This window comes from Buteo buteo, chromosome 7 (assembly GCF_964188355.1).
Source record: "Buteo buteo chromosome 7, bButBut1.hap1.1, whole genome shotgun sequence".
In the NCBI taxonomy this organism is placed as follows: Eukaryota; Metazoa; Chordata; class Aves; order Accipitriformes; family Accipitridae; genus Buteo; species Buteo buteo.
Window position 1 is genome coordinate 42,642,559 of NC_134177.1, and position 26,340 is coordinate 42,668,898.

General features: G+C 60.5%; 3 protein-coding genes across 6 annotated transcripts in view; 2 read left to right on the forward strand and 1 right to left on the reverse strand.

Annotated features, from left to right (window-relative positions):
* The window catches only part of ABR (ABR activator of RhoGEF and GTPase), a 42,116-nt gene extending 23,283 nt beyond the window's left edge, over positions 1-18,833 (forward strand). For 3 of the 4 annotated variants that reach the window (XM_075032809.1, XM_075032807.1, XM_075032808.1), the window contains 17 exons: positions 2,204-2,256; positions 2,404-2,544; positions 2,886-3,007; positions 3,129-3,294; positions 3,428-3,550; positions 3,625-3,700; positions 3,841-3,945; positions 4,479-4,553; positions 4,700-4,797; positions 4,913-5,044; positions 12,696-12,755; positions 12,892-13,001; positions 13,256-13,395; positions 13,902-14,036; positions 14,324-14,429; positions 16,147-16,294; positions 16,451-18,833. In XM_075032809.1, coding sequence (XP_074888910.1) covers positions 2,204-2,256; positions 2,404-2,544; positions 2,886-3,007; positions 3,129-3,294; positions 3,428-3,550; positions 3,625-3,700; positions 3,841-3,945; positions 4,479-4,553; positions 4,700-4,797; positions 4,913-5,044; positions 12,696-12,755; positions 12,892-13,001; positions 13,256-13,395; positions 13,902-14,036; positions 14,324-14,429; positions 16,147-16,294; positions 16,451-16,540 — 1,880 coding nt within the window. In that variant the 3' untranslated portion in view covers positions 16,541-18,833. Of the gene's footprint in view, positions 1-2,203; positions 2,257-2,403; positions 2,545-2,885; positions 3,008-3,128; positions 3,295-3,427; positions 3,551-3,624; positions 3,701-3,840; positions 3,946-4,478; positions 4,554-4,699; positions 4,798-4,912; positions 5,045-8,003; positions 8,191-12,695; positions 12,756-12,891; positions 13,002-13,255; positions 13,396-13,901; positions 14,037-14,323; positions 14,430-16,146; positions 16,295-16,450 lie in introns of those variants that run through there. The other variant, XM_075032810.1, reaches the window with a different exon arrangement.
* Positions 18,834-20,024: 1,191 nt separating this feature from the next.
* On the reverse strand, positions 20,025-23,807 carry TIMM22 (translocase of inner mitochondrial membrane 22). Its single transcript, XM_075032811.1, has 4 exons — positions 23,508-23,807; positions 22,866-23,062; positions 21,752-21,824; positions 20,025-20,638 (listed from the first exon to the last, which is right to left on the reverse strand). Exons 1-4 carry the CDS (start codon positions 23,728-23,730, stop codon positions 20,562-20,564), a joined length of 570 nt encoding a protein of 189 aa, XP_074888912.1. The 5' UTR covers positions 23,731-23,807; the 3' UTR covers positions 20,025-20,561.
* Positions 23,808-24,096: 289 nt separating this feature from the next.
* Positions 24,097-26,340, forward strand: part of SPECC1 (sperm antigen with calponin homology and coiled-coil domains 1) — a 101,685-nt gene continuing 99,441 nt past the window's right edge. Inside the window, exon 1 of the mRNA XM_075032814.1 lies at positions 24,097-24,117. The gene's annotated coding sequence lies outside the window, so the exon portion shown is untranslated. The remainder of the gene's footprint in view (positions 24,118-26,340) is intronic.

Sequence of the window (26,340 nt, forward strand, 5' to 3'; positions counted from 1 at the left end):
GAGGAAGGAGGGGGGACGCAGCTCTTTAGGATGCTGGGGGCGTGCAGCAGCCCCCCACCCCCTGCCCACCCCCTCCTCCCCGCCCGCCGGCTGCGCCAAGAACCGTGCTGAGGGGCCGATGCCGTGCCGCAGCCGGGCTGAGCTGCCACGGGGCGGCAGAGATGGCTGCGTGGAGACGGGGCTGCCATGGAAATCCTCGTCGTCGTCCGGCTCTGCTGTAACTGCACCTACGGTGAGGCGAGGTGGGGTGGCTTTGAATTTGGGGGCCGATGGGGAGCGATGCTGCGGGGACGCTGGCTCGGGGCTGGCTGTCCTTGCTGGGGGCGTGGAGGCTGCATCGCGCTCTGCAGCCTGAAGTTGGGAGCGTCTTTGTTCCAGGCTCTATTGAATCATCTTGGCTCCGGCACATGGGGCCACGCGCTCGCCTTCGCCGCCGGGCAGGGGCTCGTGCCGGCGGTGGGACGGCGAGGGACCGGGGCGGGTGGGGGGGGGACCCCTTCTGCCTGGGCTGTGCCGCGGGGGACGGCGATGGGGAGGGCTCCCCGTTTGCTTGACGGAGGCTGGGAGCATCGTGGGGCTGGAACGCCCGGGTTTCTGTGGCTGGGGAGGAGAAGCTCCGGGCATCCCTGCCTGCCGGTGCCTGGCCCCGTGCTGCCTGCGTGCGGCTTCCAGGCTGGCGGAACTGTGCCGGCGAGGAGCCCAACGCTCCTTGCCTTGTGCCAGCACAGCCCCTCCCGGGGCTCCCCGGTGCTTTGCGTGTGCCCGTAGTGATGGCAGCAGGAGGGTCCATCCTCCCCGTGGGTCTAGGGTGGGGGAAAAGCGGGGAACACCCTGCCTGCCCCCTCCATTCCAGAGCAGGGCTCTCGCTGGCCGCTGCAGGGGAGCGGGGCTCCGGTTTTACCCGCTGGCACAGAGTCGCGGGGGATGGAGCTTCTGCTTCAGGGTCCAGCCCTGCATTCTCGTCTCCTGAGCAGAGACCCCCTGTTCGCCAGGATGGGGGCCCCTCTCTCAGGAGCTGGCACCATGAGGGAGCACCCTCCGAGGGAAGGGGGTGGGAGCCCCCCGCAGCTCATAGCACAGGGTGGGGGTGGGCAGCACCTTTCCCTCCGAAGCCCTGGCCCGAAGCCTGGCCCCGCTTGGCCCTGGCAGTTTGGGGAAGTGCTCTGAAGCGAAGGGAAAACCCAGAAGCGTCGGCCCGGCTGTAAGCAGCCCGGGGAGACGTGCGAGCGACCGGGTGTGGGGGACAGCGCTGTGAATGTGCTCTGTGCCTTCGCCTGCCCAAAGAGCCGGGGAGGAGGAGGAGGAGGAAGAGGAAGGTCCAGCTGCTTGGGGTGAAACGTGCCTCTGAAGAGCCCCTGGGGCTGGTTTGCTGCTGGGAGGGGGGGTCTGTGCCCCGTGTGTGGGGCAGCTTTGCCCCCCCTGCCCCGGACGCAGCTTCACGTGCACAGGCGGCCGCGGGGAGGGAAGACGGGGCAGCGGTGTTGGGACGATGCCTTGGCCCACGCGTTCTCTGTGGGTGGGGATTTTGCCACCGCTGGAGCAGCCTGGGCTTCTCTCGCACCCAGGACTGGCTGGGGTGGGGGGATATGGGGTGTCCTATGGGGTGGCAGAGCCCGGCGAGGGCAGGGCAGGGACAGGACCCGTCGCTGAGCCGAAAGGGAAACCGAAAAACTTGCCGGCTGCTGGGGGTGACGAGCAGCTCTTCCGCACCACAGCCACCGCACGGCAAGCTGGCGGTGCCAGTGCGTGCGCCGTGCCCGGGGAGGTCCTTTGCCCCGGAGGGGGGACGCGCTGGCACAGTCGTGGTGGGGACGTCCCGCAGTCAGGGCAGACCGGTGTTCACGACGGCGTGTCTGGCTTTGCTCGCTGTGACCTGTGGCAGCAGAAGGGAGGAGGACGTGGTGGCGGGGTTGGTGTCCCCATCGTGCCCTGTCCCCTGGGGACAACTGGGCTCTGCCCTTGCTCCACACACCAGCCCAGCTGTGGTTTCTCCTGCTCTTGGCAGTAAGGTGGTGGTCCGGCTGTCACTGGCTCTGTGCAGAACGGACCCCAGATGCTCGCCCAGGGCTCCGTGCAGACCTGGGGGGGGTTCTCTGGGCATCTGGTCTCCCCTCCTTGCCCCCACGGGATGTGGTGCTGGCTCTCACGGGTGGGAGAGGGGCCGGGGTCCCGGCGGCTGCTGACGCCTCCTCTCTCCCCGCAGCGCTGCTGTACAAACCCATTGACCGGGTGACACGGAGCACCCTCGTCCTGCACGTGAGTGTGACGCCAGTCCTGGCACGGGGGGCGGTGGGGGGGTCTGCCCCTATTGCTCTTGGGGACCTGCAGCCATGGGGAGCGCTGCTGGGGGGTCTCCGGGGTGGGTGCCGCAGGGCCAGCTCACCCGCGCCTCTTCCCTTCCAGGACCTCCTCAAGCACACCCCGGCCGACCACCCCGACTACCCGCTGCTCCAGGACGCCCTCCGCATCTCCCAGAACTTCCTCTCCAGCATCAATGAGGACATCGATCCCCGGAGGACAGCGGTCACCACCCCCAAGGGGGAGGTGAGCCAGCGGGGTGGGCAGTGCCTGGGCACAGGGTGAGGGCTGAGCCCTCTGCCAGCCCCTGGCTGGTGTCTCCACCCTGAGGAAATCCATGGTGCTCGGTCAGGAGATGTAGGGTTTCCTCTAGACGCAGTTCTGCGTGCGAGTTTAGGGCTCTACCTGGTCCTTGCTGCTTGCTGGCACCCTGCCGAGCGTACGGGACTGAAAATAGCACCCAGAGGACATGGAGCTTCCCATGTACCTGGTGGCTGAGCCACGGAGAGGGACAGGAGCATCCGTCCCCTGCGGTTTGTTGGCCTTTGCTCCCTGCCCGCTCTCACGCCAGCCCTGCTGCCCCGCAGACCCGGCAGCTTGTCAAGGATGGCTTCTTGGTGGAGCTGTCGGAGGGCTCGCGGAAGCTGCGGCACGTCTTCCTCTTCACCGACGTGCTGCTCTGTGCCAAGCTGAAGAAGACGGCCGTGGGGTAAGGAGAGTGCTGGACACGGGGGGGGGAAAGTGTCACCATCCCACCCGTCCTCCAGTGGGTCAGGGGACGAGCCAGGGAGGGGGTCAGGCATTAATCGGTGCCCGTGCCCCGGCCGCAGGAAGCACCAGCAGTACGACTGCAAGTGGTACGTGCCCCTGGCCGACCTGGTGTTCCCCTCGCCGGAGGAGTCGGAGCACTGCCCGCAGGTCCACGTCATCCCTGACCACGAGCTGGAGGACATGAAGATGAAGATCTCGGCCATCAAGAGCGAGGTGCAGAAGGAGGTGAGAGGAGGGTGTGGGTGGTTGGGGACCGTGCGGAACCTGCTGCCGGGGTGGGTGCCTTCCTCTGGGTCAGGGATGGGACGTGGGGGGCCGGGGGTGCCTGAAAAAGCTCCTGTCTGCTCCCCACCTGCAGAAAGCCAACAAGGGGCAGAGCCGGGCCATCGAGCGCCTCAAGAAGAAGATGTTTGAGAATGAATTCTGGCTGCTCCTCAACTCGCCCGCCATCCCTTTCCGCATCCACAACCGCAACGGGAAGGTGAGGAGGGTGGGCTGGGGGCCGGGCTCAGCCCTGCCTGTGCACAGCCTGGTGCATCGCCCTCTTTCTTCTAGAGCTACCTCTTCCTGCTGTCATCCGACTACGAGAGGTCCGAGTGGAGGGAGGCCATTCAGAAACTGCAGAAAAAGGGTACGTTTGGGGCTGCTGAAGCCCTCTTGGGGCTCCTGGCCGCCCCAGGCGGTCCTGCAGGATCACAGCCTGCTGTTCTCCGGTCCCCGCGATGGGTCCTGGCTGCATCCCTCTGAAGGTCCTCTCATGTCCTCTTGCAGACCTCCAGGCCTTCGTCCTGAGCTCGGTGGAGCTGCAGGTGCTCACGGGATCCTGCTTCAAGCTACGCACCGTCCACAACATCCCGGTCACCAGTAATAAGGATGGTGAGTGTCCGCTGGGCTGGCGGGTCCCTCTTTGCCTTCGGATGATGCTGGGGAGGAGTTGTGGGGGTCCTTCAGCTGGAGCGGGGTCCCTGCTCGGGGACCCTGGCTGTGCAGGGGGACAGCTACCCACCAGGTGGCACTACTGGAGCAGAATCGGGCTCCCAGGCAGAGCAATCCCAGCTGCCACATGGGGCTGCTTTTGGGGTCTCTCCAGCACCCCCATGGGCTGGGCAGGACCAGGGTATCCCCAGGGTGACACCCAGCCAGCCCTACTGGGAACTTCCCCCAGGGCTGTCCAGCAGCAGGAAAGCTCGGGATGTCCGGCAGGGATGATCGGCAGCGGGGGATACGTGTCGTCTTCCAGGCCTTAGGGATGGCCCTCCGGGGGAGTTGGGGACATTGGGGTGTCACCGCAGGCACCTAGCGCTCAGTATGGAAAAGCCTGCCTCGGGGACAGCCAGCCCGCACGCTGGCCCCGGGGCACAGGAGGTGGCAGCTGAGCCCTGACGCAGCCTCTGCTCTCCCCGCCGCAGATGACGAGTCCCCCGGGCTCTACGGGTTCCTGCACGTCATCGTCCACTCCGCCAAGGGCTTCAAGCAGTCTGCCAGTAAGCGCGGGTGCCCACCCTTGCTCGGAGGGGCCGGCGTGTTTGGAAGAGCTGGGGTCCCACACGTGGCCCCGCTCTGCCCGCAGTGGCTCCCCGGGAGCCGGTGGGGATGTTCCTTGGGCGCTGAGCGGTGTTTGCTCCCCCAGATCTCTACTGCACGCTGGAGGTGGACTCCTTCGGCTACTTTGTCAGCAAAGCCAAGACCAGGGTTTTCCGGGACACCACCGAGCCACAGTGGAATGAGGTGAGAGGAAGGTGGGATGCAGGGAGGGGACCGTGTCCCCCCCTTTCCCTTCCAGCCCCGGTTTTGAAGCTGCTCTGGGGTGCTGGGGCTGAGCTACCCTCCCTCCGTGCCCCAGGAGTTCGAGATCGAACTGGAGGGCTCCCAATCCCTGCGCATCCTCTGCTACGAGAAGTGCTACGATAAGACCAAGCTCAACAAGGACAACAATGAAATCGTGGACAAGATTATGGGCAAGGGGCAGATCCAGGTATGCGCTGGGGCTTTTGGGCATCTTCTTACTCAACAGTGGACCTTTTGGGGCCCCTGGGCTGGGAGGGTTGCCCTGGAGTGATGCCTGGGAGACGCCTGGCAGCGTGGACGGGCAGCTCCGCTTTTGGGAGCGGGGTACAGGGATTGTGGCTCGGGGTTGAAGGCAGGGAGGTGGGTGAGGCATCAGGCTGGTCCTGGGGCACGGTGGCTGCAGGAGAAGGTGGGACAAAACGAGAGAGGGTCCTGCGGAGGTGGCAAAGCCAGCGGTCACCCCCCTCCAAGATGTGCGCTTCCATTCTGCGGCCCCGGGGGGCTGTTGGGGAAGGGGGTTGGCACCCGCTCCAGGGAGGGCTCTGAGCGTGCAGCCCCTTGTGTCCGTCCCCCCCCCCGCCAGCCATCCTGTCCCCCCTCTGCCACCATCTGCCTCCCCTGTGCCTCCATCAGCCGCTGTTATGGCAACGGGGGTTTCCAGGGCAACGGCTGAGCCGCCTCTGATTGGCGATTGCCAGGCGGGGAGGATGAAGGCCTGGGCTGCCCTGAGATGCTCCCAGGTGAGAAGGACCAGGCAGATGGAGGTGGAGGGGGACAGGCAGCCCCCAGACCCCGCATCCCTCCAGCACCCACCTTGGTCAGGCTGCGGGGAGGCCCAGGGCAGCGAGGATTGATTCGGAATGGGGGTCCCCCTGTGTTTTCCCGGTGGGGACCCCCCATCTGGCTGCCTTCCCCGCTGTGCCGGGGACAGCATCGCGCCTGGGACGCAGCCCTTGACCCAAGGCCACTTCAAAGGGTCCGGCGTGGCCGCCCGCTCCGTGGGAAAGCGGCTGAGGGCAGGTCCCGGGGGAGCAGGGAGCAGCACGGAAATGCTGCTGGGAATGGGATGCTGCGGGGGGGACGGTACCACGCCGGGCGCAGGGTGGGAGACGGGGTGGGTGGGGGGGGCTCCGCTTCGCCAGCGGCTTGTTCATACCCGAAATCGCCCGTCTGTTGCCCTCTCCGCAGGGAAACGGCGGTGCGGGGGTGGCATTGGGCCAAGCGGAAGGGCCGGGGCAGGGAAGGGGCTCGATGCCCCGTGGGGATCAATCCAGCTGCACTCTCGGAAATAGCCTGGGTCAACAAACATGAGTCACGCTGGGAGACACGGGGGTCGGGACAGGGACAGCACAGCTTGTCCCCACTACGCGAAAGTCATGGGGGAAGAAAGGGAAAGAGAGGAGGCCCTGGAGCTGCTTATCCCAAAGAGGACCTGGCTGGACGGAGCAGTGTCAGGGTTGAGGCCGTCCTTGCTGTCACCCAGAGCCAAAGCTCGGTCCCTGCCCTGGGAGCGGGGTGGGTGGCGGGGCAGGGACGAGGCAGTATGGCTCTGGGCAGGACGGGCAGCACTGCTGGGGGGGGCTGGGGGTTGTGGCCAAGCCCCAGCGCTGCCCCTTTGCCCTCTGCCCTGAGCTGTTCAGGCAGAGATGCTGCCCCGGATGGTCCTTACCCCCGGCGGGTCCCTGGGCTCATCACGAGCCGCTGCTGGTTCCAGTTAGCGGCAGGAGCGGGACACACGGAGCACTGGCATCGGCAGCTCGGCAAAGGCCCGTGGGGCTGCCAGGACGGCCGAACCTCCCCCCGCAGCCGGCGCGGTGCCCGCTGCCCAGCTCTAATCTGATGGCCCAGGCACGTGGGTCAGCCACAAAAGCAGCTTAGCGGCATCACGGGCTGGCAGGAGCAGGTCAGCGTGCGAGGGGGATGCTGCAGCCCCTCCGTGGGGAGCAGCGGGGGCCTCCCTAGGCTGCAGAGCTGCCACGTGCAGGCGCCACGTCCCGCTGGCACGGAGGACGTGGCTGGGTCCGTGGAGGGGCTGGGGTTGGCATCAGCCTCCTCTCGAGCGTCCTGGCAATGAGCCCCGAGGGGTCTGCGGCATGGTGAGCGTCGGACCCCCACCCTGAGCCTGTCCCCAGCAGAGGGTGGGCACCCTGTGCCCACGGTGGTGCGGGGACAGCTCTGCTCCCAGTTGACATTAACCCTGTTTCGTTGTTGTTAACCCCATTTTGCGTGCAGTTTCCAAGGCTGGGACGTGCCGTGGTCGGGATAGAGGTGCCGGGGGGGGGCTCCTTTCCCCGTGGGGGGCTCGTGTCCCTGGCGCTGCAAGGCTCAGCTTTGCTCTGAGCTGTCCCAGTCGCTCCCAGCAGCTGGGCTGTGTCCAGTGGGTGCTGGTGGGGGGGTTACCGGGTGCTGTGGCAGGGTGGCAGACAGATGCTGGGAGTGGGCAGAGCAGGCTGCCAGCGCTCGTTGCCCACTTTGCAGAGGGGAGAGGCTGGATCTGGCCCCCATGGCCTGGGGGGGGTGAAGGGGGTATGAAGGGGGTCTCGGGGTGATGGGGCAGGATGAAGCAGCCCCTTCCTCAGCCCCAATTTGATGCTTGGCGGGGGGAAATGTGGCTGCTGAAATAGAGCCTTGTGTTGTCGTGGGCACGGTGCCTGCTGTACCCGCAGGGAAGAGCTGCCTGTCCGTCTGTCCCTGGGCTGGCGGAGGCTCTGGAAAGGGGGCGGGGGGGGCGATTTGTAATGATGTCGGGGCTCCCCAGACCTTCCCGAGCGGTGGCGGGCGGCAGGGCGAGGGTTAAACGCGTGGGGACCGCCGGGGGGGGGGGGGGGAGGAATGGGGGGGGCTGCCTTTGAGTCACTTCCTCGCAAGGGGAGGGAGGGAGGGAGGGAGGGAGGCTTTTTGGGGCTGCCGAGCTGCTTTTCGACAGCCTGGCTCCCACCCTGAAGATGAGCCCCGCTCGTTTTCCTCCCCACCGCCCCAACCGGGCTCCCCTCCCTGTCCCCCCCCACCCTGACCACCACTGATCTCCCACCCGGAGCAAAAAGGATGCTGGTGCTTTCCTAACCCAGCCCAGCTCACCCCCCCACCCCCCCACCCACCCCACTCAGGGTCCTCCCGACCCACTCACCCCCCCCCCCCCCAAATTCTCCCCCCTTCCCCCGGAGCCCGAAGCGGTTCACGGCGATGATGGAGGTGCTGGTGCAGCCGGATGAGAGCCCCGGTCCTGTGGGCGAAGGGTCAGAGCGTGGCGTGGAGGAACCCGAGGGGAAACGACCCCCCAACACGGGCGCCCGTCTGTGGGGCAGGGTGCGCAGCAAGCTGCTCCGGCAGAAGGTGCTTTTTTTTGGGGGGGGGGCGGTCGGGGGGAATTGGGGACACGGCGGTGGGCACCAAACGGGCTCTGGGACAGCTTCGTCGTGTCGCCGGGCTGTGGGGTGGGTGGTGGTTGTGGCTTTGCGTGTGTGTGTGGGGGGGGGTGTCTCTGGTACGGGGGGGGGGCTGCGTTGTTTGTGGGGCCAGGGTCGCGGGGTCGGCGCGCGGAGCGGGGAAGCTGTTCGGGTGCTTTGGAAACTCTTCGAAGCAGTTGGCAGCCTGCGGGGGGGTTGTTTCCCTCCTCTCCCTCTGCGTGCTGGGGGGGCTGAGGTGTTTGTATTGGGGGGGGGGGTGTCCCGCAGAGGGAAGTTGGGGATCCCCCCTGCCCAGCCCTGGGGCTCACCCAGGACACAGTGATGCTTGTGGGCTAGCTGGGGCCAGGCTCCTGGGGTGCTGCAGCACCCAGTGCCTGCGTACCCCCTCTTGCTTGGTTTGCAAGGACCCCCCCTCCCAGCCCCCCCGGGTCCACCCAGGCTTCCCCCAGCTCCCAGCCATGTCGCAGCCCCATCAGCCCGCGCCGCCCGTCTTTGGGGGAGGACGGAGGGCAGGGGTGGGCAACGGAGGGGACAAGGGAGGGGGACAGCACCGTCGCAGGCTCTCCCAGAGCCCCCGCGATCCCACGGGGGACTCTGGGGGTTTCCCTCCGTGCGGTACCCCTGCGTGGGGAGCTGCTGGCTTGGGGCTCGGCTGTGACCGTGGGTAGAGAGCTGCCTTGGCCCGTGGGGGTTTGGTTTGGCGGCAGTGGGGCCAAGGTTTGCTCGGCGGCGGGGCTGCCTGTGACGCAGCGGCATTAACCTCGATTCTGTGCCGCCGCCGCTGCTCCCGCAGCGGGGATTAAGGGGCAACGAGGGCTATGCGGGGAGGCTGCTCGGCGGCTGCTGTTAGCTGTTGCTGGGTCAAAACACTGAGGGGGTTTTTTTTCCCAGCCCCACATGTCCCCAGCGTGGCTGGCGGCTGCCGACCGGGAGGCACTGGGGCTGCAGCGGCAGGATGTGGCCCCGGCGGTTCTGTGCACGGTCCCGGCGTGCCGTGGGTGTCTGCTGCTTCTCGGGTCGCTTTCAGACGGGGCTGTGAGTCGCCGCTTTTTTTAGGGCTGTGTGCTTTGCCGCTGGCTGGCAGCGTTTGCTGGTGCGGGCGTTGCTCTGTCCCCACGGGACGGAGTGGCTCGGGGATCGCCGGTTCCTTGGGGAAGGAGCTGCTGGCATGGAGGTCCGGTGGGGGCATCTGCTTGCCGGAACCGGGGCAGCCGTGGGAGGCCAGGCTGAGATGTCCAGGGGTGCTGCGCTGATGGGAAGCAACCCTGGTTGTAGCAGGTCCCCCAGGAACCCGCTCCGTAGGGTCATGGCAGAAGTGGCGTCGCCGGCTAAGCCATAAGTTTGCTCCCGATGGCTTCACCCCAGGCTGATGGCTGGGTGACCTCGTGGGCATGAGGCGCGAGGAAGGGATGTGCCCAGCCTGGCAGCCCCTGCCCTGCTGGAGCATCCCGGTGCTCGGGGCCCTGGAAAGCCGCCATGGGGGTTTGGAGCCATCCCAACTCCTCACCTGGGAGCCCCCGGGGACCCGGCGCTGCGTGGGTCTGTCTCAGCTGCCGCTGCCTGCGCAGGAGCTGTATCCGCCACGCGTGGCCTTGGAGGTGTCTTGAGGACAAAATCCCGGGATGTGGCCTTGTTCCCTCGAGTTCAGAGTCACCCCGTGCATGAGATGAGCAGCAGGCAGGGGCTGCGGGGGTGAGCACCAGCAGGACTCTGCTACCGGAGTCTCCCCAGGAAGCACAAAGCGCTGCGGGGCTGCCGGGATGCTCATCGCCTGCCACGCTGCCGCCTTTCCCTCCGCAACCTGGGGCCTCGTCCTGCGAGCAAACACCTTCGGGTAATTTGGGAAAACGGGATGATGGCACATCCCTGTGTCCGGGAGCAGAGCGCGTCTCACCTCGCCGTGGATGACAGCGGCACCGGAGCGGATGCTGGCCTGGGCACGGCTACCACCGCTGCTGAGCATCCCTGAGATGCAGGAGGGAGCAGCCCGGAGAGGTGCCGGTGACCTGGCTGAGCAGTCTCCCCGGGCACGGGCTGGTGGTTGAAGCTGGCTGACCTGCCAAAGAGGAGCTGGCATCTTGGGACAGCAGCATGTCACTTGGGCCATCCTGCACGGCGCTGGCACAGGGGCTGTTCCCCGGGGCTCCCAGGCCAGCAGTTCCCCACCGGCCCGGGACGTCCCTGCGTTGCGCTGGAGCACGGCGGCTCCCTTTGGAGGAGAAGGAGATGGTGGTGGGAGCTGAGACGGGGTGTTTGCCAGCGCTGCGTGGGCAGGAGCTGCCTCTGGCTCCGTGGGTGGATGCTCCCGTCCGTCCTCCCACGCCTGGAGACGAAGCATCGGCGGTGGCTTTGCTTCCTGCGGGGAGCGGGCAGCGTGGCGGTGCTGCCCGCGGCGCGGGGTGCCGGCGGGCAGGGCTGGAGGAGCGCCGGGGCCAGGCCACAGCCGGTGCCCCACTGGTGCGTGGGGACCTGCCCCAGCTGCGAGGGAGTTCAGGCCAGTGGTCCTGGCTGAACTAGCCCAAATTTGGAGCCGTGCCGGCTGCTGCGGGGCGCTGGATGGGGGACGATTCTGCCCAACTGGGGACAAGTGGCTGCGGGGAGGCGGCGTGCTCGGGGTAAGGTCCGCGGTGCTGGCGGCAGCCAACCTGGCTTTTATTAAAGCTTTCTTCAGAAACCCTGCTAAAGCCCTTCCAGATGTGAGCTGCCAGGGCCATCAGAGCCAGGGGGGACCCGGGGGGGACGGGGATGGGGAAGGCGTATGTGGTGGTTGCAATTAAATTTGCACCGCAGAGCGGGGAGGCCCACAGCTCCCGATCCGGCTGGGGCACAAAGGGCTTCGCTGCCGCTGCCTGGGGCTCACAGGGTTGGATGCTGTCATGAGTGGGACCGGGCTGTGTGGGGAAAAGGGGATGAAAACCCCACGGCACGGGTGGCGCGGGGCTGGCGTTGGTCGTGGTGGGTGCACGGCAGCTCTGCTGGGGGGGGGGATCCGGTGCTGGCGGGGGGGACGCGGGGGAATTGGAGCGGCAGGGCTGGGATTGGCGGCGGGCTGGCTGCAGCCTCGTGATCCTGGTGTCCAAATCTGCTGCAGGGCCCCACGGGAGCCCAGGGCAGCTGCAGCCTTCCTCCTCCTCCTCCTCCTCCTCCTCCTGCTCCCCCCGCTGCTGTTCTCAGCAGCCGCAGGGCTGGTGGGGAGGAGGTGGCGTGGCACTGGCCGGGCTCTTCCGTGCACCAGGCTGGAGCGCCAGGGAAGGCTCCACGTCAGGAGCCATTCCCGGGCCGTGCTGGAGACCGCAGCGCGTCGGGCCGTGCTGGAGACCGCAGAATTTCCCGTGGTGCTGCAGTCACCGAGGAACTGCTCGGGCTTACCGTGGCACAGGGCTGGGCGGCGGGCGATGCCACAGCGCTGGGTCTGTGCCGAGAACCTGGACAGCTTGATCCTGTCCTTGGGAGCGTGGGGTCGTGGTGTGCAAGAAGGGACGTGAGGGACTCCAGGGTGTCCGTCCCCCCCGTCATGATATGTCGTGGCTTCACGGGCAGCCAGAGGCTGGGGCAGGGGAATGGCAGCTCTGTGGCCGGAGCAGCGGTTCCGAACATCTTTGCGCTCGCCCGGAGCATCTCCCAACCCAGCAGCTGTAGGAAACTCCCGTGTCCTTGAGGAGTGACCCCGCACGCTTGGCGCGAGCATCGCATGGCAGCCGCGTGCACGTGGCCCCGGGAGCCCCCACCAGTCCCTGCCAGCTCCCACATCCCATCCCCTTCCCCAAGGGGACATTAGTGCTGGGCTCTGCCCCACTGCCCGCCCTGTGCATTACGGGGATCGATGGGGCTGGATCGATACCGCCAGCTGGGGACCGAGAAGCCCCGAAAGGCAACTGCACCCGCCTCTGCCCAGCCCTGGGGCCCGGCGCCCACCATGGCACGTGCCGGGGCCTTGGGAACGCCAGCACCTCGCCACGGCAGCTGGGCGCTGGGGCAGCATCACCAAGTCCCCCGCTTGCCCCAAAGCCAGAAATAGCGGAGCCCGTCATTCCCAGGGGTTATAAATAGCCTTGGCTATGGGGAGATGTTGTTTTTCTGCATGGAAAACGCTGCCCTAGTTCTGTTTCATCAATCTGCTGCCAGAAATAGTCCTAATTTCTTGGAAATTTCTTGCTTCTCGGGTGTGGGTTAAAGCACTGCCTAGCAGGGGCTCGGGGGGGGCCAGGGTGGGGAGGCTGAGCCCACCCGGCTTCAGGGCATGGCCAGAGGGACCCCAGACCTTCCCTCTCCATCCTTCTGGCATGGGCAGCACGGTGCCAGGGAAGAGCATGTCCCGTGCCCCACGCTGTCTGTGGGTCGGGGGGCTTCGGGGGCCGCCAGGCTGGGGCGGCAGCGGGGCTGGCATGGGGCTGCATCCCCGCGGAGCTCACGCACCATCTCTCCCCGCAGCTGGACCCGCAGGCCGTGCAGACGAAGAACTGGCACATGGATGTGATTGAGATGAATGGGGTAAGCAGGGCCGCGGGGACACACAGCCCCTCGCTTTGATTGTAGCCCCTTCCCCGGGGCTGTGCTGTGCCTTCGTGCGGTACGGAGGTGACGGGGCAGGGCCGGGCTGCTGGGAGTCACCTCCTGTCTCCTGCAGATCAAGGTGGAGTTCTCCATGAAGTTCACAAGCAGAGACATGAGCCTGAAGAGGACCCCATCCAAAAAGCAGACCGGCGTCTTCGGGGTCAAAATCAGCGTCGTGACAAAGTACGTGAGAGGCTGGGGGGGGCTGATCTGCTCCGGTCCCTGTGGCTGTGGGGTTGCACCATGTCCCCTTATTCCCACCAACACCGGAGAGCTCAGCTTTTGCTCTCTGCTGCGGTCTCGCCTGTTCCTTCGCCACCCCCATCCTTCCCACCTGGCATGTCCGTCCTGCCCGTGGGCCCAGGGTTTGCAGGGCTGAGCTGGCTGCCGTAGGGTCCCCCGGGAATTTTTCCTCATGGCTCTGCTTTCCGAGCCAGGCGCGAGCGCTCCAAGGTGCCTTACATCGTGCGCCAGTGCATCGAGGAGGTGGAGAAGAGGGGCATCGAAGAGGTCGGCATCTACAGGATCTCTGGCGTCGCCACTGACATCCAGGCGTTGAAAGCCGTCTTCGATGCAAGTGAGTGTCCTGGGAGACGGCTGCCCTTCGCGTCACGTTACCCTGGGAGGGTTCACAGGCACCGAGATGCCCCTGGTCCCCTGCCCTGCAAGCCCAGGGTCTGGTTGTTGCGCTGCGTGTGTGCAAAATATGCCGGTGCGCCCAGGAAGGGGCTGGGGGAGAGAAGGAGGGTGTAGCTGGGAAAGCAAACGCCCAAAGGTCCCAGCCTTGTTTGTGCCTCGGTGTCTCTGAGCTGCTGCCACGCCTGGCTGGCTCCTGGGAGACACTGAGTCAGGGCAACGTTGCAAATGGATTTGCAAATTGTTCCGCGTCCCATTGCCCAGCCAGGCGGGAACCGCTCGGCTCTTCCCAGCCCCATCCTGGCTAAACAGTGCTGTGGACCCGGCAGGGCTGTCCCTGCCCTCCAGCCGACAGCCTGGCCAGGCAGCTGGGGTTGCGTGGGGGGGTTGAGACCCGGAGGGGAAGGAGGTGCGGGAGGGCATCACATGTGGGTGCTCTCTGGACAGATAACAAGGACATCCTGGTCATGCTGAGTGACATGGACATCAACGCCATCGCCGGCACGCTGAAGCTGTACTTCCGTGAGCTGCCTGAGCCCCTCCTCACCGACAGACTCTACCCCGCCTTCATGGAGGGGATCGGTAAGGGCTCGGGCACGGGGAAGGGGTCGGCGCCCAAGCGTGGCTCTGGTTGGCATTGCCTGCTCCGGGATGGGACGCTCCCGAGGGTCCTTCCCAACTTAGCCCACTCGGTTCTGGCTGTCCTTGCCGGCTCGTGGTGCTGCTCCCCAGGGTGCAGGCAGAGCCCTGCGGGGCAGGGTCGGCCGCTCATGCGCGGGCTGCCGGGAGGCATCTGGCCGTGGTGGGTCCTGCTGCTGCACAAGATGTCACCAGCCCCTGTCCTGAGGTCTCTCCCTCCTTTTCTCCAGCCCTCTCGGATCCTGCTGCCAAGGAGAACTGCATGATGCACCTTCTCCGCTCGCTGCCTGACCCCAACCTCATCACCTTCCTCTTCCTGCTGGAGCACTTGAAAAGGTAACGGCTCGGCTTGCGGCTCCCGGGCGGCTGCCCGGCGCGGGCGGGAGGTGCAGGATGGGTCTGTCTCCACTTTTCCGTGGGGATGGGATGTGAGCAGAGTTAGAGCCGCTGGCTGATTCCTGTGGTGCCTGTGCAGCCGCGGGCTGATTCCAAACTGGAGGCAGATGGTGCTGTGCTGGTGCAGAGCAGGGCTGCAGGCAGCAGCCAGGGCCAGCAAGAGCAGCTCGGGGTCGGGCAGGCGGCGGAGTAGCCCTTTCCTCTCCCAGCCCCTCCAAGAGGGTGCAGACCCACGTGTGTCCCACCTGCCCTATCTCCCCGGGCTCCGGCGTTTTCGCCAGGGCCAGGCTGGGACTCGGCATGCCACGAATCCCTTTGGCTGATGTCAGTATTGGCTTCTTTCCGTGGGCCCCATAGGATGCTGGAGGGATCCTGGAGGGATCCTGGAGCCTTCGTGCCCCACGGAGCAGCCCCCAGCACCCCAGGACCACCGGCCACGGTGCCAGCAGGGATTTTGCGGCGCACGGCCGTTGCTGCGGGTCAGCTCTGCAGGGAGCACACGTCCTCTGGCAAGATGCAGCTCTTGGCTGCTGCAGCCGGTGTGCAGCTGGTTGGACGAGCTCTCTGCGGGGAGCGGCTGGCCTTGGTGCAGGATGGGGAAATCAGTTGGGAGCTGTGCAGTGTCCCCCTGGGCAGGAAAACTGAGCGCTGCGTCCCTTCCCACCAATCCAGCAGTAGGTCCTGCAAAACAAGGTGCAATAATCCCTGTAACGTGTCTGCAGCGGGTGGCCAAAAAGAAGTCAGCTCTGCGGACATGTCCCAAAGCTGCAGGTGACGCCCTGTGTCGCTCGTCCCAGGGCGAGTGCAGCAATGCGTGTTTTGCCAGGCTTTATCTCGGCGCAGATGAAGCCCATGCAAACCTGGAGATGGACAGTTTCGGGGCTCGCTGGGGACCCGAAACCCATGGAGGGCACAGAGCTGTGGGCAGGGCAGTGGTGCAGCACGCAGAGCCTGTCCAGAGCTAGCCACGAATTTGGGACCAGGGCTCACGGCTCATGTTACTTGCATCGTGAAGCTTTTTTTTTTTTCCCCTCTGGTTTGGCTAAAACCAAACAGAAAAAGTGATTGATGCTAGGGGGGTGGGGAAGGAAAAAAATCCATTTCCATCCTGAGAACTGGGCACAGCCAGTTCCCACATCTGCTCCCCTGGCCGGGGCTCAACCGTGCAGCCTGTGCCGGGGAGCGCAGCTGCCTCCTAACATGGCAATGTTGTGGTCCCGCTTCCCTCGACGCAGGCTGGCTGGGGTCCCCGCAGGGTCGGTGGGGTAGGGAGCACTTTTTTTTGGGGGGTGGGGGAGTGGGTGCGGGGGGGCACGAGCTGGTGCGGAGCTCCCCGTACCCTGCCAGGGTTTGGGAAGGGTGGAGGCCCCGCAGCACATAAGCAAGCAAGGGCTTGGTCGCTGCCACATCACTCCCGGGGCTCCCGGCCAGGCCCGGCGGCTCCGGCGGAGGCCGTGAAGGGGGCAGAGCTCCCTGCCCTGCACCTGGGTTTGCCGGCGGCCGTGACGGGCAACGGCAAGCCGAAGGTACCCTGCCAGGGCTGGGAGAAGGGAGACCAGCGCTCGCCCCCCTACCCCCGCCATCGCCCCGTGGTTGCCCCGCTCCGGGAGAACAGCGTTAGGGGCTCACGTTCCCTCTCTCTGCCCGTACCCCGCAGGGTAGCTGAAAAGGAGCCTATCAACAAAATGTCTCTCCACAACCTGGCCACGGTCTTTGGGCCAACACTGCTGAGACCCTCGGAGGGGGAGAGCAAGGCACATCTCACCCTGGCCTCCGACATCTGGTCCCACGACGTGATGGCCCAGGTAAGAAGGCGTCCCGGCAGTGTGGGGAGCGGAGGGGTTTACCTGCCTGTCTGGGTAGGTTTGTAGCTCTTTGCTGGACGTGGCTGCACAGGGTCAAGCTGGGAGGTGGCAGCTCTGCCCCTTTCTGGCCTAACACCCCCCATTTGCTTGCTACAGGTCCAGGTCCTTCTCTACTACCTGCAGCATCCTCCCATCTCCTTCACTGAGCTGAAACGCAACACACTTTACTTCTCCACGGACGTGTAGCCTGCAGGGAGAAGGCACCAGCTGCAAACACTCCCAGCTCCCTGCCGGGGGACACGGACTGGATCGCAGCCCCCCAGGGAGACCGGCCCGGACCCAGGACGGTGCCGCCTGCAGCTCCTGTACAATCGCGTACCAGTGGCCCGGTCCTACCCCAGGCGCCGTGCCTCTCTGTAAAGTAGTCGTGTCTTATGTCCCTTCTTGTGTTCAAGAATTGTTTTTATGTATATTTGTTCAACGGAAGAGGTAGTGACTGACAAGGGCTGTGGACACAGGCTTCCCCCTTGGCTAGTTTTCTCCTGGACTCCTTTCTGCCTGCTCGCCTCTACCAGGCGCCCCTCGTCTCGCCCAGCTCGAAGCCTGCAGCGTCCCACGAGTGCCTGTTTCGCTGCCCAGCTCCCCTGCCCCACGCCTGCATGTGCAGCACCGGCTTGCTTCAGAGGCTGGGAGCTCACGGGCTTCCCTCCCCGGTGACGGTGATGACCAGCTCTGCTTTGGCTTGCTGCCTGCGCAAACGTTGGACCCCGTGCCTGGATCCTGCTCTGGCCCGAGCAAACCTGCGACCACGAGAGCAGAGGAGTGGGGTGCTGCTTCCTCCTCGCCACGTCTCTTCTGGGTGCTATCAGGCCAGTCCCCTCTACAGCCCTTATCCTGCGCTTTGCCTGCGTGCGTGTAGCGTGGCGGTTACTTCCCTCGCTGTATCTCGCCTCCAAGTAGCGTTTTGGGTAACCCGTCACACAAGGCTGGAGCGAGAGGTGCTGTGCTGGTCTCGATCCACGGCCAGCCGCCACAGGCTGACCCCAGGGCAGTGCCCTGGCACTGACGGGGGTCCCATCAGGGCACGTGGATCCCAGTTTCCCCAGCAAGCCCTGGCGGGGCGGGGAACAGGGTCCCTGCCGTTGCCGTACACCCGTATCTCCGCCGCAGCGAGGCGCGCGCGCCCCTGCCAGCCCACCACTGCCGCAAAGACTGCCGACACTGGCTGTGCCCCGTGGCAGAGCCTGCCGGGGCACCAGCGTTCCTGACGTGGCCATGAGAATGGGGAGGTTTTTGTTTCCCTCCTTGGCCTTCCCCACTGCCCTGGGCAAATGGCAGCACAAGGCCCTGCCAGAGGCAAGTGCTCTGCGGCAGCTGGACGGTCACCCAGCCTGGAAACCAGCGCAGAGGGACAGGAGGAGGAAAGCCTTCGTGGCCCTCACTACTGAAGGCAGAAGTGCTTCATTTTCTCTTTCTCACAAAGCAGTTGCTGCTGGGTTAGCCGTGCCCGGCCAGCTCAGGTCCATTTTAGTTAGCGGCTCCAGTTCTTGACCCCCGGGCTGATGGCTGGAGTTGTCATGCCATGTCCCAAGGCAGGACAGCCACGTGTCTGTGCCCGCTGCCAGGCTGTGCTCCGGCTGCCCGAGTGCCTGGCTCCCAGTATGTCCCCCACCTTCCCACACTCACAGGTAGGTACTGGTACCTGTTGGGACACAAACCCTTTCGCTCTGTGAGCCGAGTCCGTGTCCTTGTGGGAAAGCTCCCCCTCCCCGATTGCGTTGGCCCCGTGCTCTCCTGTGCCAAATGGAGATGGATGAGAAGTGACCAAGCGTATCCCTGCTAGCAGCAGCGTTGCCTTTACCCTCCTGACTAACAGACTGTTCCAGGTAGAGCCCGGCCGCCTGCCACTGATGCACCAGGTATGTCCAAAGCCCACCTCCCCGGGGAAGGCAGCACTTGCCGGCCCCGCACCAGCAAAGCGACTAAAGGAGGGGAGGTCTTTCAGTCCCCCTCCAAAGGGCTCACACTCCAGACCCTGCTCCTCTTGACTACCAGCTAAACAGAAGGGAAACAGCATTGCAGAAAAGAACCAGGCGTCTGTCTTGGCCCTGGACCCAGTAAGGAGGCCGAGTTTTAGATCTGACTGCACAATGGATCCCTGTGTGTGTCTGATTTGTTACATGTGTCCAAGTCTCTGTCCACGATACTGTCATTCCAGATGGAGACTCTGTACAGCCAAATTCCCCCCGCGCGACAGTGGCTGGAGGCCCGGTCCACACAGCCCTGGCACAACAGGCTGCGGCCGTCCCCATGACTGGCTTTTGCTTGTCCCTACAGGAAGGAAGGGGGGGGGTGGACTCTTGCAGCTACAGGTAGAATAGAACTGTTAATTAATATTTGACTTTCAAAGTTGTTAAGGATATATTTTTGTTTGTGTTCTGTTTCAATTTCTGTAGATTATAAACTTTAAATGGCTGTAAACCATGTGAGGAGAAAAAAAATGTTAATAAAAATGCAAAGCCCCAACATTTGCACAAAAGGAGCCCTGTGGTGTTGCTGTTTGCACTAACTGATCACCTTGGCATCACAGCTTCTCTTTCAGTTGTGGAAATCTTCCTAGTTGCACTTCAAGCCAGTGGTATAAGCACAGGCATTGTGCCAGGCAATCTTTTAAGAGACATCTTATGGTTTGGGCTACATCCTTGCATTTCAGTACATTCTGGAGGAAAAAACCTGGACTGTCTGGAGCCAGCCTGTTTAATCAGCCCAGAATTACTCAAGCTTAAAATTCAGCTGACTTGCACAGCTTCTGGCCTGAGGATACTGAACAGGCACAGCAAGGGACATCAGGCAATCTGGAAACCTCATCTGATAGATCACATGGTGCTGTCTCCCCACTTCTTTCCCTGTGGGAATGAGAGACAGCATGCCTCCAAACTGACCACTGACCACTGTATCTGCCAAACTACCCTGCTAGTATTGCTCTTCCAGGTAAGCAAGTGCTGTCGCTATTCTGGGATGTCAAACCGTGGATGCAAAGGAGGAGAAGTGGCTGGGAGAACCCTTATTAGGTGTGTGTACTGAATCTGAAATCCCACTGCCTCAAAAAGATGAGGGTGGGTGTTTGCCCTTGTGGAGTGGCTCAATGGAGGTTAAAAATCAGCCTAAACTATTCAGAGTATAAAAATTACCCCCTGAGGTCTGAGAACAGAGCTTAGTTAGAAGAGCAAGAGGGCTAATATGAATGCAAATCAAAAAGGCAGCAGCTCCTTGAGCTAATGAACAGATGTTGACTTCAGTACCAACATTCTGCACTTCCCCCAGCGTAACACTGGGGCACTCAGAGGTGGTACAGGGATGTATGTGATGGGAAACAGACTGTGTGCTAAGTGAATGCCCAGTTAATCTGTCTAACAGTGGTTTATTCTCACCACTTTGCTTTCTAGTCTCACTATCAAACTGCTGGAACTAATGGTGTGAGCCTGTTGCAGTTAAAGCAGTAGCAAGATTATTTGTACTCCCACAGTGAGGTTAAATCAGGCTAGCCAAGTGGCTACAGAGAATTATACTTCTGCAACAACCTCTTTTTTTCCCCTTAAACTGTTTTGTTCATCTGCCAGTAACCACGCGGTTCTAAGGCTAAGGATTCCTTTTTGCTTTTCCCTTTAAGACATGGTAAAGAAATCTGGCTCTCATCTCTGTACTCGAAATAAGACAAGTTGTACAGATGGTGGTTTGTCTTCAGCTGGTATTTTAAGAAAAGCCTGGAACAAACTTATTTCTCCACAGGATCTTACCTCTCCTCAACCGAGTAGCAAGCTGCAAACTGATAACTGTTAAAACACTTGCAGCACGTTCAAATACATGATAACCTAAATCACTGCCTTTCTTTTTGAAGATTGTCCTCCTGCCTCTTTTGATGCTAGCAGCAGACTTAATCAAAGTCAGACCCAAAGGATTGAAAAAGCTCAGAGTCCAGGCTTGTTTCCTGGAAACTGACAGTCAGCTGATCCGTCCTGGAGATACTGCTCACTGCGCCTGGCTCCATCCTCACATACTCCCGCAAGTCTGCCTGAAGCAGCACGCCAGGGCTCAGAGCCAGATTATTGTTAGTCATTCAGGAAAAGTGGCCAACACCATCCAGCTTGCACTGATCAGGACTCCAGAGGCAGTGGAAAGGTAAGCCTGATGGTTCTTCTGCCGTGATGCAGGCTCTTAGCAGCAGCACTGGAACAAAAGGGAAACTTGCTCCCAAGGGATCCCACTGTTACCGTAGATAGTAATCAATTGCAGCGGAGAAAGCAGCAAATCCACCACAGCCAATAACCCCTGCCTTCAAACCAGCTGCAATGCAAAAAGGGTGGGAAAGAATGAGACAAAATAGGAAAAATATTTTTCTTCCCAGTAACTAGCTTACGCTGTGCTGGCTTGAAGAGCTTAACACCTGCAGGAACCTGGCGGTCCGCTACCAGGGAACACTGCCACTACCACTGCCCAAGGTGAGGGGGGAACCTGGCACACACTGCACTTACTTTAAACTACCACGGCTGGACTAGCACAGCACGCTGTCTGGGCGCTGTGGTGCTAAGTCTCCCCCCAAAGGATAGAAGAGAAAATGCCAGTGGCCATTGCTGATTTCGGTGCACTCTGATCTGAGCGCTACCAGTGGCTTTGCTGTTGGACTAGGGAGGGATGAGAAGAGCAGCTACTGCTTTGAAAGCTCTAAGAGGATTAGGTCCAGGACACACACAACTTAACAAGCTCAATTAGAAGCACTTTCAAGAGCACTTTCTTTTCTTTTATGCTCTGTGGACAAGTTTTTTTCTTAAGGAGAGGTGAGAGAAGTTTGATATTTCTGATGAGCAGAGCAGCTCTCTTCCTACTTGGAGCTTTTCTCCAGATGTTGTTAGCACTCAAGGCTTCCCAAAGTCCCCACTAGTGCCTGCCGGACTAAAATCCCAGTGCTCCTGCTCTTTTACAGCTAAATAGAATTGTCTGTTTGAATTGATATGTGAGAAAGGAGGAAAGCATTTTACACACTGTGCAAATTAACAGAGTTACTGCCAGTGAAATAGTACATATAAGCAGAGCTCTGTTAACACAAGAGCTGTAGCTTCACAGAATTGCTCAGTATGTATTTTTGGCTCCCTCCCCACAGCACCACAGAAGAGCGTGGATAGCTAACACCATTTCCTGATTTTTCTTTCAAGTCAATTCTGTTCATTTTCCTCCAATCTCACTGTCCTGTATGACCAAGCCTTCCCTACCCACACATCTCTTTCAAGCTGACAGAAAAGCAATAGAGCAGTTCTGCCAGTCCAGAGTACACTCTCGTGTTGACATCATCACAACCCCATGCAAAGAGATTTGTAGTGTGTGTTCCGTTAAAAGCACCGCATGCTGCGTAACCAAATTAGAGTCCTATCACAGAAATAGTTCATAGCAGGCTCTACCAACCTCTGAAGCCGATTGCTCCTCCTGTGATGCAGCCGCTAATAACGCTATTCTTCCAGTCTGACTTGCCACGATACTGTGGAATTAAAAATCAGAATTAACAAGTAAATACAGAATAAACACTCGGTATCTGTACTAATACCAAGAAAGATGACCTTCCAGCCCCTTCTCAGCTGAGAATGTTCTTCCCTCTATTCTCAGCAGATGGCCCCCTGCACTCTCAAACAGCAGACTTGCAGGGCCAGAAGAGGAAGGAAGGGGTCACTGACAGAGGTAAGACAAATCCATATGGTGCAATGCAGTGCTACGGCAAAGATTCTCAGGTGAGCCGATACAGCCCCCAGAACACAGCACTCTGCACTGGCACCAGCTCAGAGATTTTAAAGGCACTATAACTACATGAGCACAACACTGAGCCTGGCCATACAGCCTGGTTCTCAGCACAGGTGAGAGCCAGAGCACGCTGCTGACAAAGATGTACTACTTCCATAGCCAGAGCACGCTAGTTTTCACCAGTGCAGAGATCTCTTTGTTCTGCTCCATTGTGCAAGCAGATACACTTTTCTCCTATATGAGTTAAGAAATAATTGTGTCTTTCATTTAAAAGGCAGTACTCAAAATTCATAACAGGCTAATTTTCCTATTTAAAAAAAATGGATGATAGGGTTACCACTGAGCTGCACAAGGTCACTACTTGCTGTAGGGACAAGAAGAAAATAGGCTTGTTACTTAAGAACTTTAATCAAAGGATCCCTTTCTGCATATGGAATTTTTAGAGGCTCAAATTACTGTGTTGCAACTTGCAGTTTGATGTCTCAAAGTAACAACAAATATTCATAGCTAGGGTTTTAAAAAGTAACGCCTATACTTGCAAATACATTCAAGACCTGAACTGAAAAGGACTTTGCTAATGCATGCTCCTCTGCTCATTCTGTCAGACAACAGCAGTTCTGGAGACAGGTCTCAAAGCTGAAAAGCTTTGATGGCCAAGAAACAAAACAAACTTGCCTACTCCCTTGGCCTATTACACAGGGTATATACATACTTATTTGAATCTAGTAAAAGAGATTAAGTGTACAAGAAAACATTTCTTAATGCTTAAGAAGTTATTACTCACAGATTCTACCACACATTCTGTGCAGGAGAACATGGCGCCCACAATGGCAAAGTTCTTTGCATAGGATATGCCTCGCTGCCCCATATCTTTGAGGACCTCTTTTGCGGTTGGCGTGCGATATGGATCCTTGGGATCAAACCCAACGTTGGTGTCGATGCCAGCTGTGAAGACACCAAATGCGCCTCCCAGAACAAATCCTGTAAAAGACAAACAGCATAAAATGAACCTCGGCTGGATTCGAGCAGCACATCGCCTGCAGGCACCAAACCACCTCTGCTCCCCACTGTCTGTCAACGCTGCAGCGTGAAAGGGGCCAGTGCAAGAGCACAAACGGCCTGTCCCTTGATACCACAGACGCCGGTGCCGATCACCCTCCTTGCCAACAGCCTGTGCTGCGCTGAGGAAAGATTGTGAGCACGTCTATCCTTTGCGTGGAAGGCAGACAGACAGAGAACCCTCCCTGGTACCTGTGACAGACACTGGAGGAGGCTTAGAGGGAGGAAAATTAAACACGGGGGGCCCTGTGCTGCAGGCTCTCCCCCCCTCCAACCGCTCCCACAGCTGGCTGCCCCGACCACCGCTCCCCCTCAACGCCCCGTCCCTCCAGCCTTCCCCCGGCTCCCTCAGCCGCTCCCGCCGCACCTCCCACGCAGGCCAGCGCCGCTTTGAAGGCGCAGCTCTCCATGGCCCGCTCCACCATCTTCTGCTCCTCGCTCTTGGGCGGGCTGGGGATGCCGCCCAGGGCGGCGGGGTCCCAAGCGCGGGGCCGCCGCTGCTCGCCCACCAGGTGCTGCAGCAACAGGCTGTACTGCAGCGGGGGAGGCTCCGGGCCACCCGGAGCGGAGGGCGGCGGCGCTGCCGCCATGACCGGCCTCGAACACCCGCCGCCGGCCCCGCACCGCGTCCCGGCCCACCCGAGGCCCCGGTAACGCGGCTCCCGGCAGCCGTGGCGGCGCGCGGGGGCCCACGGGAGCTGTAGTTCCGCCGAGGAGAGGCGCCGGCCGCTCTCCCCTGCCCTGCGACTACGCATCCCAGCGTGCCCCGCGGCAGCGCCTTCACAGAGAACTACAGCTCCCGGCAGGCTCCGCGGCTCCTGACGGGATTGGCAGTCCCTTGGGACCGAGGCGGACTACATTACCCGGCGTGCTGCGCGCCAGCCCCCTGGCGGCCGTTGGGGCCGCTGCAGGTGAGGTGAGGGCTCCGGCTCCGGCTCCGGCTCCTGGAGCATCTTCGAGAGCGGCGGCGGCAGCAGGTGAGCGCGGCTCGGGCTCCGGCTCCGGCTCCGGCTGGGGCAGGCCGGCGGCCTCGCCTGAGGCAGCCCCGGGGCTGGGGCAGGGAGGGCTGAGGTGCCGCAGTGCGGGACGGAGTCCCTGTGCCCTGGCTGAGGTGCGGAGAGGGGGCGGCAAGCTCCTGAGGTACCGGCGGCGTCGTGCGCCGTCCTCCCGCCGTTTCCCCCTGACTGACTGGCGTCTGGGGGGGGGGGCAACAGGTCCCGCGGCGGGGACGGGCGGTTGCAGCCTCTCCCCGTCCCCCTCCGCCGTCCCTCGAGCGGCCGGGACGAGGGCAGCCCTCCGGGGAGGGCAGCGGATCCCGGCGGTAAGCGGGGTGGGCGCCGAGCCCGGGTGCCGGTGCCGTTGCCGGTGCGGAGACCGACTCCAACCGAAGCCCCTGCCCCACGGCGGGGTGGTTCAGCGCCGTGGTGTACCTGAGGAGCTGCCGGCTGGACGTGTGGGGGAGGTCGGAGCGCGGGAAGCTGCGGTTCACCCCGGCAGCCGTCAAGCGTCGTCTGAGGTGAGAGCTCACGGCACCTCAGCGTACGAGCTCCTTAGCCTGAGCTCAGGAAAGGTATCTTCACTCTTCCATGTTTTCCACAGGCTAGGTGAAAATGCTGGAGTGTCAGGCCATCTCTGGTAGCTTTTCTGAGGAAACCCTGGCCGCCTCTGGCGTAGAGTGGCAGTTTCACTTCAGGACCTGTGTATATCTCAGAAGGGCTTGGAGAGTAACCAAAATCTGTCTTTCTGTCACAAAATGCAAACTTAACTCATGTCAAATCATATAGAAACCTGTGCTCTTAGAAGCTTGTTCTCTTTGGTAATGAGATCAGAAATGGTGCTTTTTACCCTTTTTTTTTTACCCCCCCTTTTTTTTTAAGCAAGGTGCTGTGAACATTAAAAATCTTTTACTGCTTTGCTTGTGTTGCATTTTGCTTAGCCTGTTTTACTTTCTTGTTCTGGTGGACTAGAACCAGCTTTCTGTTCAGCTCGGCACAAGTGGAGATAGGTATGCCTTAAAAATAGCTTTCTTGACTTTTTTAAAAAAATATTTCTCTATTTTAATGTTAAAATTACCCATAGGTTTTTAAACACCTGAGAAATATCTGGGATGGTTTCGACAGGATGCTTCGAAGTAGTGTATTTCAATAATTGAAATTTTAAAAGATTTAATAATTATTTTTAAACAATGCATTAAATATGAAATCTTCCTGATACCCTGAAACACAACTCTTTAGAGATCCTGAAGTAATCTGTTTTCTTCCTTTTTTTATCCTTTGCACTTTGTCTTGCTTATGTCTTATTTTAGGACTGGATAGGTAGGTTGAAATAACAATTTAAATTGATGGTTTTACCAAGTGAAATGTTTCATTATACGAAGTTCGTTTTCAACAACTTTCCTCTTAAATTCCACTGCCCTCTACTGGCTGGACCAGTAGGGTCCACCCGCCCAGTGCTCTTCCCTCTCCACTGTTTTTTACTCCTTTGTTGGTTTTCTTTCCTTTGTTTTTTTTTTTTTTTTTTTTTAAAAAGGTCAGAAACTGTTGAAAAGTGTGCAGTTAAAATCTACTAAAACAGTGTCTTTACAAGGTAGAGAAGGTTGCTGGAAGGATGATCTCCCTAAGGAGCCCTGAACTTTAGATTTCAATCTTCTCCTTGATCCAAAATAACCTAGTTGGGCTGATCTTGAAGTCACACTGCAAAGCCTATTTTCCAAAGGCACAAAGGGAAAAAAAGATATGTTGGATTTGGAATCTGAGCACCGAGAGTTTACATGCATAGCTGGAATATTGTTTTGACTTTCTTTTCTCTGTTCGTTTGTTTTGGAGAAAATGCTGGGTTACTATTTGTTTGTGAATATAATATTTTTATAAATATTTTGCAAATACAGTTACATAAAATACTTATATTTATATATCTAAATATTTATAAATAAATATGTTATATTTCCCCCCCTTAGGTATTTTGTTTTCTCCTTTTCCTATTCATGCTGTTCTGTGTTCTACACATAAACAGATACATGTCCTTGAGTATTTGAATAATCTCATCTGCCTGACCAGTCTTTTCATGTGAGTGAAATCAGATGGAGGATTAAGGCTTGGAGAGAGAATCTGAGAGTTCAACACATCTTTGATAAATAAGTTGTTCAAATGAAACTTTCAGCTTTTTTTTTTTATAAACCTGTGAACCTTCATTATTGCAGA

Coding starts and splice junctions, on each gene's coding strand:
- TIMM22 (XM_075032811.1), bottom strand. CDS start 23,730: ATGGCGGCAGCGCCGCCGCCCTCCGCTCCGGGTGGCCCGGAGCCTCCC. Junction 23,063..23,507: donor GGCGCTGGCCTGCGTGGGAG/GTGCGGCGGGAG, acceptor TGTCTTTTACAG/GATTTGTTCTGGGAGGCGCA. Junction 20,639..21,751: donor AGGAGCAATCGGCTTCAGAG/GTTGGTAGAGCC, acceptor TTTGCATTGCAG/CTGGTTTGAAGGCAGGGGTT.